Genomic DNA, 13,221 nt, shown 5'->3' on the forward strand with positions numbered 1-13,221 from the left:
AATGAGAGAAAACATCCATCACTCTGCTTCAGGATAGAGAAGACACTCCTGAGCTGTCTTCAGACAGCTTCACTCCTGACTTTAGATGACCTTGTCTTAAGCCCTCAGAGCAGAGTTGTCTGAATTGGCAATTCTGAAATATTGTGGCCTGTGTCAGCAAATTGCTGACCTGGCTCCCACAAGATCATCAGTAGCACACCTACAAAAGCAGGGTCTCCTAACCAGGCTGATGATTTTCAGGATGATCTCAACATGACAGGAGATGAAAGATGCAGAATCTCTCTTTACATCATACTCTAGACATCCTGAAATGTCCTTTTGCCATTAATATTGCATAACTGCTGCTCCCTTAAAAGACACATGGGTGACATAAGCTATCTCACTGACAGGCACACAGTGATGAATCATTCTTTTAAGGACTAACAATTACAAATTTTATAATCTCATATTTAGATGTCACCTCTCTCCTCTGGGCCCCTTTGCGTGGAAACCTAGTTTGTGACCATCTCTTGGAATTGTAGGAATTTGCGAAGGTTTTTAAAAACTTATCATTAAAAAACCTTAAATGAGATAGAGAGCAACTAAGCAAATGGATAATACAAGGACTTTCATATTTTTGACCCCTGCATTCTTGCCTCCTAAGTCAGGGCTTTCCAATAAGAACAACCATGAGAACCCATAAAATCAATCAGAATTCAGCAACACTAGAGCTCTGCATTATGCTTACTTACAGTATTGTTAAAGTGTCACAAGTTCTACACAAAACATATAAAGAACATAGGAAGTAAAAGCCTCCTTTTTTTCATACAAGTTATGATTCAGCAGTCTCCCAAGGAACAAAGCTAAAACCAGTCCTTCCAAAGGAAAGTGGATTTTTGAACCCAGATTTTGCTTTTAGTTTTTCCTTAAGGATGAATATTTGGGCCATCTTAGAAGTTTATTTATTGAGACAATGAAACAGCACCTAATAACACTTATAGACTACGGCATGCAAAGAGCTAAATGCTATTTCATTATGCACTTCACATTTTCTGAGTCTATTCATAGTCTGATTTTTATTAAATTATAATAACTGAAATTTAAAACATCACAGTGATGGCTACCAGAAAACCTGGTAGAGGAGAAAAATTCTACCATTTTGATTTCTAGCTTAGTTTAATATTAATAGTCACTAGTTTGATTAATTGAAAACACTGTTTGAAGTGTCAAATGGCTGAGTGACAAGGCAGACTACTCCATAAAAGCTTCTTGTTGAGAATGCACACAGAGTTTCTGCTAAGATTCATTTTTGGTCTGACATTACCTAAAAAAAACATAAGTATTTCTGATTATGGTGAAAATGCTCATAAACCCTAAAGAAAACCAGGATTCATCTCATTCAGAATTACGTATCAGAAGGTAAGAAGCCCTTGTCACTATGAGGTGAACAGGAAACACATCTTTGTCAATTTTCAGCTACTGTAAAATTCATAATGCTGAGGTTACTGCTGGATACCCTCCTTCTGAGACAGCGGGGCCTCTTACTGTTCTAACAAGTGCAGTTTCTATTCAAGATACATTTTTAATGTATAAATACAATAGAAAGCCTCTTTTTCTCCTAAGAAGTTCTAAATATTTAGTCAGGTTCAGTTATTATTAAAAGGAAATACTGTAGCTTTTGTTGTATCTCTGGCATTATTATTTCTGCTATCCCACGACAATTTCAAAATTTTTCTTATGTCCACTCAAAAATAGCTTCAAAGAGGAATGCAACATGATGACTGAGGTGAGGAGCTCATTTTAAGTCAAGTACCTTGTTTTTTGCAAGCGTCCAATGCCAAACAATTATGGGAAAAGAACATTACAGACTAACACTTCCATCAGTATACACTGTCATACACACGTCAGCATTTGCTTCTTAATCTCTTTTATGCTGCTGTTCCAAGAGGATGCATGCAGGTTTCCTAGAACCTGGCAATTAGAATAGATTCAGCTCCATGCGTAAGCAGCATTGAGAGCAATGATTTACGTGGCCTCATTGTATAAAGGCTTTGTGGGGTCTGTGCAGGACACTCACTCTGAAAGCAAAGTTTGGGGCAAAATGAATGTCTCTACAAGATAAATAAAGCAGCTTATTCTGGGATTGCAGTTTTGTGCAGTGCTTGTTTCCAGAAGCATACATCAGACTGTTAACCTCCGTACTGGAGCACCCCTTTCCAGAGTCAATGGACTGATCTACCACATAGATCCAGCAAACGAGGCCTCAGGACACCTTTGCTCAGACAATACCTTCCTTGATGGAGTCTTAGACATCAAGACAACTGTGCAGACCACTCCGAGTGCCTGTGTGGGCAAAGCTACAACTTTATTCCATTTGCATGGCTCAGACTTTTGAGGTGATGACGGTTTTATCAAAAAGTCTCTTTTGAATCTATGCACATAACTATGTGTACAGAGTGCAAAATAGTGACAGCTACACTAATAGATACAAATCATTTAAACAGTGACTTCAGCTATAGGTGTTCATAGTATCAAAGTCATTTCTGTAAAAGATATCTGACATTCTTACCTCCCAATCCATGTAGTCACACACATCTTCAAAGTTAGTGAGTAGAGACACTGAGCAGAAAAGCCGTGGCAGCTCATCCCTCGTCATTGGGGGGAAACGACTATCTTTAAGGGCACTGTTGGAGACAAAACAGAATTTCAAAGGATTTTTTTTTTTTTAATTTCAAGGATCTAATCTGAAGAGTAGAAAGGAGAAAAAAAAATCCTGATGAAATGATAACCAGTTTGATAACCCAGTCACCAGTGTAACACACTGATCAACATTCCAATCTTTTCCTTAGACATTTGTTTTGGTTCTTGGCTGGCCAATCAGACGATGTTCTGAGGGTCATTCCTTCCTGAGCTGGTTTTGCTACTGTGACAATCTTATTAATGAACCAGCAGAAAACTTTCGCAAAAAGTTACAAAAGCAGTAGCTCTTCCACTTGCAACTTGTAAACCCCTTTCAAAATGGATTAAATTTCACAACAGAAAGTGGAGAGGTAAGTTCTATAGCCTGCAGTGATCAAACACTTAAAAGAGTAATCAAATTGTAGAACTTAATTATTCAGTGAAAAAAACCCCAAACAAACAAGCAGAACATTCTCTAAAAGAGACTGGTATTCATGCTTACTAGCAAAGGTGAATATAAAAAGGTGAAAACATCCAAGGGCTCTACAGACCTGTAAACCTACAGGACTCAAGGAGGTTCTGCAAAGCAGATGTCATGATTAGTAACAGGGAAGCTTGCAAACAGCTAATCCATGGCTGACGTACCATTCTACAGACAAACACACCTAGCAGGGTAAAATCCACATCGAGGGGAGCTGCCTGTGCACAGGCCAGCACGCCTGGAAACACACAGCAGTTAACAGACAGCAAGCAGTGCCATAAGTAAGAACATTTGTAAAAACCTACTTGTGTAAGTTTGGTTAAGAACCAGTTAAATTGGCAAAGGGAAGGTTAAAGTGAGGATGGCATCTCAATCTTTTATTCTCTTAAGCTTTGAAACATGATGTGAATACAAACATGCTCATCTCCAACAAAAACAGTGATCTGCTAACTGAGCTTTTGGATGAGTAAAGAGAATTTAAGAGACTTACTGAAATACTACCAAGCTCTTCACGTGTCTCATTGTTTCATCTAACAATTAGATGGTTCTTAATCGTTTTACTTGGCCTAGAGCCAGTGGCTGCCATTAGCTGATATAATCACAGACATGGTGTTAGAATAATGGCTGCAGGCTCTGCACCAGAAATCACCATTTTGTATAAAGAGTAATAGAACTTCATTAAAGCAGGCCATGTAAGGACACATGAGGAAAAAAAAAATCATGTAAAGTATAACTAAAGGAAATAATCATATGTATAACCAGAAACAGTTTCCCATCAAGAACTAATACCATACACTGCAGAGTTAAAAACAGAACCTACGTTTTTCTGGGGTGGGGGGAAGGCAGGTTTTTTGTAGCAGATATGCTACAATTACAAAACACAACATAGTATTGAAACTCAGAAGTCTTTCTCTACACAGACCTGCGAAGAACTGGGAACACTAAAGAGATTTAAAGCATAAGGCCAATAATATTTAACTAATGACTTCCACTGAAGATATATCTAAAGTAGGCAATTCTAATGGGATTTTCCAGGCTAGCTTTGAAATTGCTGGAACCAAGCAGTTACCATCCTCTGCTCTCTGATGGTTCAGAGCAACATCAGAGATAACTCCTATAGCCACAGCATACCAGCAACATCCCAAAATACCAACAACCTAATTCAGCTTTCAAATCCCCCCAGATGGTGGGGAAAATAAATAAATATATATGTGTAAAGGGAGGACACTCAGAACACAGGGACAGCTCAAACCAAAAGTCTATCTAGATATAAGTCATAACCAACAGTAGTTAGCAAAATCAATGAATAAAAGAACATGGTCATAACAAATGTCCAGGGGTACCTTCCTAGAACACTGTCCAGGAATCCTAAGTTATTTATATCTTAGGTATTTTGAGACAGAGCTGGGATCTCTGTACTTTAAAGGTCTTCTGAATTTTATTTAGTAAGTTCATGTACACACACTTTTAACATTTTACCCCCTTTTGTAATTAAAAAATTATGCTTGGAAACCCCAATCCTCTTCAAATCCATTGCTATTACAAGTTTGCTTATATGCAGATGGCTCATTTCCCCAAGGTCTGCTGCATCTCTGTCATACAAACAATATATGTGAACACTGTACTGAGAAACACCCAGACAGACAAGCATTAGTTCATCAACAAACAACAAATCCAGTTATCTTAACAAACAACTGTACGCACAGATATTGCTAATATTACTTTAAATCTGTTTCTCATAATTTATGCAACGATCTTACCAAGCAAAACATTTCCCATATTGCCAGAATTTACAACCTTCAGAAGATTTTTTTTTTTCCTTTTCTTTTGCACAACTTGGTACTAGGAGCTTCTTTGAATTCCACTCCCTCAAGCTGCCAAAATCCACTGTGAATTTCAACGTTTTGAGGCAAAGGTTGTGTGCTGTGGGTGTAAGCCTGATCCCCACAAAGCTAGCAGCAAGTCTCCAGCAAATTCCCACTGACTGAAGATCTGCTGCACTGGCATTGCTAGATGAGAAACCATCTGTAATTTACCATTCATCAAGTTGTGCAGAAACAAACCTCACCCCATGCTCATGTAAGCCACATCTCATAGAACCATAGAATATCCTAAGTTGGAAGGGACCCATCAGGATCATCAACTCCTGGCCCTGTGCAGGACACCCCAGCTCAGCTACTCCACTTAAATGCTGAGCTAATAATTTGAAACAAGATGAGCGAAGTCATGACAAATTTAAATATTGATAAAAGCTGAGATGTGAAACCTTCAGGTGAACACCGTGGGGGCAGGAAGATGCACAAAGGTGTAAAAGCCTCAGGCACAGAGGCAGCCAAGTGGTTCAGTTGCAGTGAAAGCAGTGCCATGCAGTGACCAGCACACGCTGAGCAGCAAGCTCAGCTGGCCTGCTCTATTCTCCAGTAATGACACTGGCACAAATACCTTGTCTTCATGTAACCACCTCACAAGAACTAAAATATTGCTATCAAATTATGGAGTGGTTTCAGTTATAACTAACTCCTGCTCAACTGCTAGGTGCTATTCCATCTGTACAGCATGCTGGAAAATCCCTCCTCGACACCTCCAAGACTACAGACACTGGTGCACAGATCCTGTCTCAACACTCCTGCTGCTGGAGGTAAGCGAGATATCTGGCAGAATAAGACCACAGATTTGAGTAACAGCCTCTGACATCACTGTGACTACACAGAGTATTGCTGTTATTTTATTCCTCTTGTCCCTGTGTTCAAACCCTTTTTGTCTTTCAAAACATCTTGGCCTCTGTTGTTTCATAAGTAAAACCAAAATTTACCTGGAGAAATTTGTGCTGATAATCAGCAACTGGAAAAAAATGTACTGAAGGGAAATGCCAACAAGAGAGCATTTATTTATACTGATTAGCTACACATGAAATGCTGTCTGCTAACAATGAAATACGGTCTACTCACAAACTTTATGAGACAAAAATTGTATCAGGTGCCAGTTTTAGAAGAACTGCCTTAAAACCTCGTAACCTTTTCCTAATGAGTTTGGGCACCACATACTATTTTAAAACTTGAGATTTGTTTTAATGTGCTCTATATTACAGTTAGAGTACCAGTCATGTCAGTCATTCTATTATTACTACCATGGCCCCAACTCTACAGTTCCAGATACCTTAAGAAAACCTAAAAGCACACCAGCTTCGTATCATCTCATCACAGATGAACTGCTTTCATTTTTGCCTTTCTCAATGCAGGAGACATATGGCATTAGAGATGCTTCCCTTCAGGACTCAGCCATTATCCTTAAGTTTAAACTTCATCTCTGTGGGTAGCAAATAAATCACCATCTATGACTGTTCTGACAGTGCCAGTGGAACAAGTGGATGGTGCCCAGTAGTTCCTCAAGGGCAGCTGTCCATGTTGTACAAACCTCAGCTCTCAATGCTTGACAGACTGACATCACTCTCAGAAGTGTCAGCAGATGTCAACATTTAGTCCAAGGATAAAAAGCCTTGAATGACTTTTACTTTTGCCATTCTTGTTCTGGGAAGAAAGAGTATCAGTTTTTACAGGCAGCAGTTTAGCACTTACCATACACCTCACACACTCTACAAACATCTGGATGGAAATTCAGACCTGGGCCTCCCCTGACATGTCACTGCACTTGGCATGTATCTCCTGGTGACCACCTCACAGTGAGCAGAAAACAAGACAAGGCAATGCTTGCCCTTCCTCAAAAGCTCGTCACTGGTCTGAGCTCAGACTAAAAAAATCACCGTGTAACTGTGTCGTCAACATTCTTAAATGGCACAGGAGACTTAGGTGCCTGTACTTCCACAGCCTTAGAATTTGATTTTACAGTCTTATTCAATGCTGTCTTTTTCTGTCAATTCTTCTTTTAGAAAAAGGAATGAAATCTGCCATGTTAAATACCAAGTTAAAAAATATTAACTCCACAATTTTTATGTTAAACTTAGAATTAAGGAAGGGCAAGTGGAATTAACTAGCAAAAGAAGTTGGAAAAATTAAGGGAAGTTAAAAAATACTTTCAAAGAAAATGCCCCCTAATTTAAAAGCATTTTCTAGGCCGTCTGTTCTTTACTCCTCCATGCCCAGAAATAATTTACATACATTGCTGCTGACTAAATGGAAGTACATGGTACTGGAGAGCTGAAAAGAGGCAGTGCCAAGCAAGGGGAATTCTAGCTGGCCAATAAAAGGGCATTCGTTTTTCCACATAAGACTCTGCTCCATGTTAAAAGTGAAGCAAGCAAAGTCAGAATTGAATCCTGTTCAAGGAAAACTATTTTTAGACACAAAATGCATGCACGCACACGCATGGCCTTTCTAGTTAAATATTTATGCAGTCTTGGATGTCCTAAGATCAAGTAATTGCCAGTTAAGAAAAAAGCCAAAACAAAGTGTTACTCAACTATTAGTTTTTCTTCAGCTGAGCCATACGATACAAATTTCAGCTTTTCTTCAAATGAAGTTTATTTGGCTATAGAAAATGTTTATCAGTAATTCCATTTTCCAAAGACCACTCCTCCTCATGTGGGATATAAAAAGCTTGCAAACACTTTAAAGACACTGAAACTATAAAAAGAAAAGGGAATTGTTTGAATTATTTTGAGTTGCTATGACAAACAGCATGATGGTTAGAAAAAAAAATTATATTCCTTATATATTTATGTTCCTTAAGACTACATCTTGTTTTCTATAAAATACCACTAGAGAAGCTCTTAGAATAGCCTGAAATGATAGTACATTCAGGTGAACTAAAATGAAATACATCATTGTGTTCTCCATCCATAATTTCTGTAGGCTATAAAAATGCCTTAAAAAAAAAAAAGCTTCAGTGTTTAAGAACCTAGGGCTCTTACATGTGATGTAGCAGATGGGTAACAAACAGTAGAACATGAATTGGGGAAATAAGTAGTAGTAGTGGAGTTTCACTTCTCTGTTTAAAAATGCCTCAAAATCCTTGATTGAATTTAAAAGATCCTTTAAAAGAGTTTGATAGCATATAAGCATCAAAAATAGTAAAGAAGGATTTTGATGCAGATGAATGGAAGCATTAAATGAATTAAATTCCTAGTATTTTACTCATTGTTATTTAACAACAAACATTAACAATAAAATTTCTCACTAAAGCTCTTTTTAGGGGACAGTCACATCTACAGACCCACGCTGGACAGAGTTTAGATAAAATTGGATACAGTTTGGTACATTGCTGGAAATTACTTCGAAGGCTTAAACATGACACGGGAGGAGGAGATGCAAAGGAAGCTGTCAAACACTGGGCATGATGTAAGTAATACTCACTTTTATAGGAAGTGTGAATGAGGCAGAGACAGTAAGTGACTCATGCAATTTAGGAGGCTTACACAGTGAGTCAGTGACAGAACTGAGAACAGAATCCAAGATCCCTGACTCCTAAAAATCTACTTTTTGTGACAGCCTCTCTTTCACTGTCTGCTCAGCCTACCCTGTAGAAAAGCAGCTCCCAGAGAATTAATCAAAACAGAACTGATAAATTTAATCCAATTTAAAAATTAATTTTCCATTACTTTTTTAGTTCACTCTCTTACAGTCAATTTTCTCTTAACCAGTTTCCAATACCAAACACAGTTAAACCAAACCATAACTTTCTGGCATCTAAATAATTTTTCAAATATCACCAGTAGACATACGAAGAGTAGGCTAAAGGTCTTATTTTACAAACTATTACCCTCTTCTCATAAACAGTACCTTGGAACAACTTTCAGATGGTAGGGAAAAGGACTTAAATTCTACCAGCTCTTCATTTAGATCAGTAAGTATAACCCTGAGATTCCGGAATTTTTTCAGTGAGCGAACTAAGCTTAGTAGAATTACCTTTGAAGATGTATTTAACAAAGAAATGGCCCTGTGTCAATGAACTCAGCCCAAAGGGCCCAGATACTGTTCTTCAATTAATTCAAAACAGCCTGAAACTAATGAGTGGTAAACTCACTGGATTTTAGGGAACAGTGAAGAAATGACAACAGCAAGAGACACTTGGTCCCAGGGTTTCAGAGGGGAAAAAAAAAATATATATAGTATTTATTGTTCCATTGCTGGGTTACTGAGCAGTGAAGTTAGTTCAGATTTTTACTTTTTCATTCAGTAACTTCAATAAGGAACACTTAAGCAGACCACCAGTATTTTTCTAATGAAAATCAGCTCTCATAACTTGGTTTGGCAGAGACCAGAGAAAACTAACAGCTTCCAAGTCATGACATGCAATTAATTTTTAAGCCAGAAAAGCAGGGCAGAGTGTGCTCTACTTCAAAAAGTGAAATTATTATGAATACAATCCTCCTAGCTGTCAGCATAAGGCATCAGACAGCCCAACACAACCCCCACAGGTCAGCCTTCTACCGACTTTTATTTATGACCAGCAGAATTTTGCCAACTTAAATGGAGATTTCAAGGAGTGATTTACATGCAACAACAAATCACTTGAATGCAAGGAAAAGGAATTTATTTATATTGTCTTTTTTTTTGGGTCAGACTGGAAAAATTTCCAGGAAACAAAACAACTGTGAATGACGTGTTTTTCCTGAACCCTCCCTTACATTTGGGAGACAGAAAGGGAAAGAACAACATTTATACTTCCTGCACATTATGTTGCTAAGTGGTAGTCACAGGGTAAAAAAAGAAATACACACTTGTTGTGGGGCACAGAAACACATCTCTGAAGTTCTAGCTGATTTTATCAGCACAGTGCAGCAGGTAACAGCAACAGCATTCCAGGTGGGACAAATAAAATACTGATCTGGAATTTTGGCTCTTGAATCTAATTATTTATTTTTTTACTCCACAAAAGTGAAGTATGCCAGAAAGTCTCTCTTCTCCCAATCTGTCTGAAATCAGACATGTAACTTAATAGGAAGAAGGAATATCCTGCTACTCTATTTTAGACAGTTATTTAAGCTTTGAAAAGAATACCATTCTTCTAAAAGACAAAGCGGAGCACGTATATAAATTAAGCACTTAGAAAAGCTCATCAGAAAAGGCAACCTACGTTGGCTACATAAGACAATTAAGACTCTATTTTAGACAGCCAGAGGCTCCTAAAATAAGCTGTCTGTATGTTCTCCTTATTTAACAGTTTCCGTTATATTAAGAATATTTTTATGTGCACACATGTATTGTGGAAAACATACCCACAATTAAAAATTAAACCATACTGGTATTGCTCACAATGTTCTGGGCCCTTGTTTTTCTACAAAAAAGTACACGAGTTGTTTAAATCTAAAGACACCTTTACAGAATATTTCTAGGGGTACTTAAAATTTCCAAACAAATCCTTATTTAATTTTTTATTCTAGCTACATGGTACAGATCCACTCCAGAGCACACACAAAGGACTGACATGGTCTGAGATGCTGCTCAGGAATTCTGTAGTCACTCTGAGTACCTGCTAAGACACAGAGCTAAGGTGCACCTGCCCAGGGACAATGGGCTGAAATTCCTGGGAGTTTAACTGCTGGTTCTTCAGCTGGGTCTGTCAGCCTTGTGTACGTAGCAGATGAAAACTCAAACTCCTCACTGACTCACTGTTACAAAATTTAAGAAAAGAAAGCTCACAAGCATGAAGCTGTAAAAGCCAACACTCCCATAAATTCCGGGCTTTTTAGCAGAAAGAAACAAAGATGTTTTTTCTACTGCTCTGACAATTACCCAGAGAAATATTCTATCACACTGTATTCTTCCAAATAAATCTAGTTCATCATTATGCCATGATGATATTACACTGTGTGGACATGACGACCGAAATTAATTTCTCTTTCTTTCTGCCATAAAGTATCAAGGAAACAACAAAGGTTGCATGAAGAGGTTCTTGAAGTTTAGGAGAAATTTGTGTACGTGCTGTCATGGACTTCAAGTGGAAAAGTATGATCACGGAAGTCACAGATGCTGCAACCTGTTCCCATTAAAAAGTTCAGTTAAAACTAAAAAGACCAACAAAGTAATACTGTAGGTTCCTGATTACATTCATAAGAGTCAAGTTTCTATGACTTTAACTTCCTTACTGTTTCCTGAAACCAGAAATCTTACACTATACTGCTTCTGTTGCTCTAAAGGACTTATCGACCTTTCAAAAGGCCAAATAAGGTAAAGACTCAATTTTTCTCACAGTTTTAGTCCTGCAGGGCATGAGGGTATCATTTTGCATTACTATACAATATACCCTATTACACCAGAAAAAAAATTAAAATCTTAAACTATGCTAACTTCAAGATGCAGCAGAGCTGCACAGGTGTGCTAAATCCAAAATCTTCCCATCACACAGCGCAGTGAGAGAGGGAGGCAGCCTGGAGCACAGCACAGCCCAGAGTGAGCAGTTACTGTGCATTTGCCCAGGGGCAGGTGGAGAGCTGTAGCTCCTTGTTCCATCTACCCCATACTGTAGAAGCTGAACCAAGGCAGTTTGGGACATCCACTGCCCCACAGCTGCCTGCACTGGGAACTGCTCAGCATGGACCACAAACAACATCTTCTGACTACAAGGGAACATCAGGTCAGCAGCTGTATACAGGACTTGGCTCATAGGGGGCAGCTTCTTTTCTGCCTTTACCTGTATTGTTCCTCACCTGTCCCTGCATCATACATCCTGTTGGGATAAATGACAATGGAATTCACAAAGGCATGACAGTTTATGCCATAAACATTCAGAAAGCTGAAAGGTGTCAATTGCCACAGAAATGGCCTTGTTTTGCTACATAAAAACCAAACTCACAGCACTTAAAACAATCTCCCAGCATAACACAGTGATTGTCAGAGTGACTCCAGACGCTTGTTTAAAAACTGAGCAACAAAACTGACCAGGGTTTGGTGTGTATGTTTTTGTTTGGTGAACATATGATAACAGACTAGTCAGAAAACTCTAATTGAGCTCCAACTGGACTAAATTGTAATGTCACTAAAAGGCTTTCCAGCAGATGGCAAAGTTTAGATAATCAACAAAAATGAACTGCTCAATTACACTTAGAACCACGCAGCTTGAGCAACGTTAACCACCCAAATCCCTAGGAACATAAAAAGAAATCCCTAGAATTCTCTACATCTCCAGCATGTCTCTCAATATTGACTTAAGATCATTATTTTACCCCAAAACAGATACTGAAGTCAACACAAAAATCTTTAAGGCCACATAATCACTGAATTCAATTCTCCTTTAGGCAATTCAAAAAATATTGCTCCCACTCTAAAGCTGCATTCAAGTCATAATTTTATAAAAGAACAAATTAATGAGGTATTTTTAATTTATTATGAACTTTAAAAAGACCTCATCTTAAGAACATACAGAAAAATGTTTCTAAATGTCACAGCAATGCAGTTATATGTAAATACAGGAAGATAATTTAAACATTTACATCTTCAATTTCCTGCAGCTTGCAAAAAGAGGGTCTTTTTTAATTGTGCTGCTGAGATTCTACAACAAAAGAGTACTTCACTTTCTCAACATTTCTTTTGTCACCAGAAACACTATATTTTTATGTAAAAATATGATAGTTCAATTTTTATTGCTCAGTTTCAGTACTGTTTGCCACAAACACTGAAACTGTGTTTTTTGATCAGGACTTTGAAACCATAGTGATGGACAGATTAAATATGCATAATCAGGTTAAATATAAGGAAAGCAACAGGCATGGTAGATTATGCAGTAAATCAATTAAGAAGGACAAATATCATAGAATCACAGAATAGTTCTGGGTTTGAAGGGACCCTAGAGATCATTTCATTCCAACCCCCTGCTGTGGGCAGGGACACCTTCCACCAGACCAGGTTGGCTCAATCTATTTGCTTACCTGAGGTATTGCAGAAAATAGTTAACAGAAAAAGATTAAGACAAGAAAATATGCTGGAATATGAAGGTATTAGTAAATATAGTCTGAGAAACGAAAGGTGACAGAATTCAGTCTTGAAATTCTTCAACAAACACATAAACTGAGAATAACCCAAGGTCCACACTGCCTTACAGTCTAGAATATGACCACTCAAACTACAGAACACAGAATAATATCCTGGCTTGTTTCCCAAGAGTTGTGTTTCATCAGTATCTCAACT

General features: G+C 38.0%; 1 protein-coding gene across 2 annotated transcripts in view; it reads right to left on the reverse strand.

Moving 5' to 3' along the window:
- AMMECR1 (AMMECR nuclear protein 1) overlaps nt 1-13,221 on the reverse strand; it is a 73,754-nt gene that overhangs the window by 13,852 nt on the left and 46,681 nt on the right. For both annotated transcript variants that reach the window (XM_069015400.1, XM_069015401.1), the window contains exon 3: nt 2,549-2,663. In XM_069015400.1, the coding sequence (XP_068871501.1) occupies nt 2,549-2,663 (115 nt within the window). The remainder of the gene's footprint in view (nt 1-2,548; nt 2,664-13,221) is intronic.

Source organism: Aphelocoma coerulescens, chromosome 4A (genome assembly GCF_041296385.1).
Source record: "Aphelocoma coerulescens isolate FSJ_1873_10779 chromosome 4A, UR_Acoe_1.0, whole genome shotgun sequence".
Taxonomy (NCBI): Eukaryota; Metazoa; Chordata; class Aves; order Passeriformes; family Corvidae; genus Aphelocoma; species Aphelocoma coerulescens.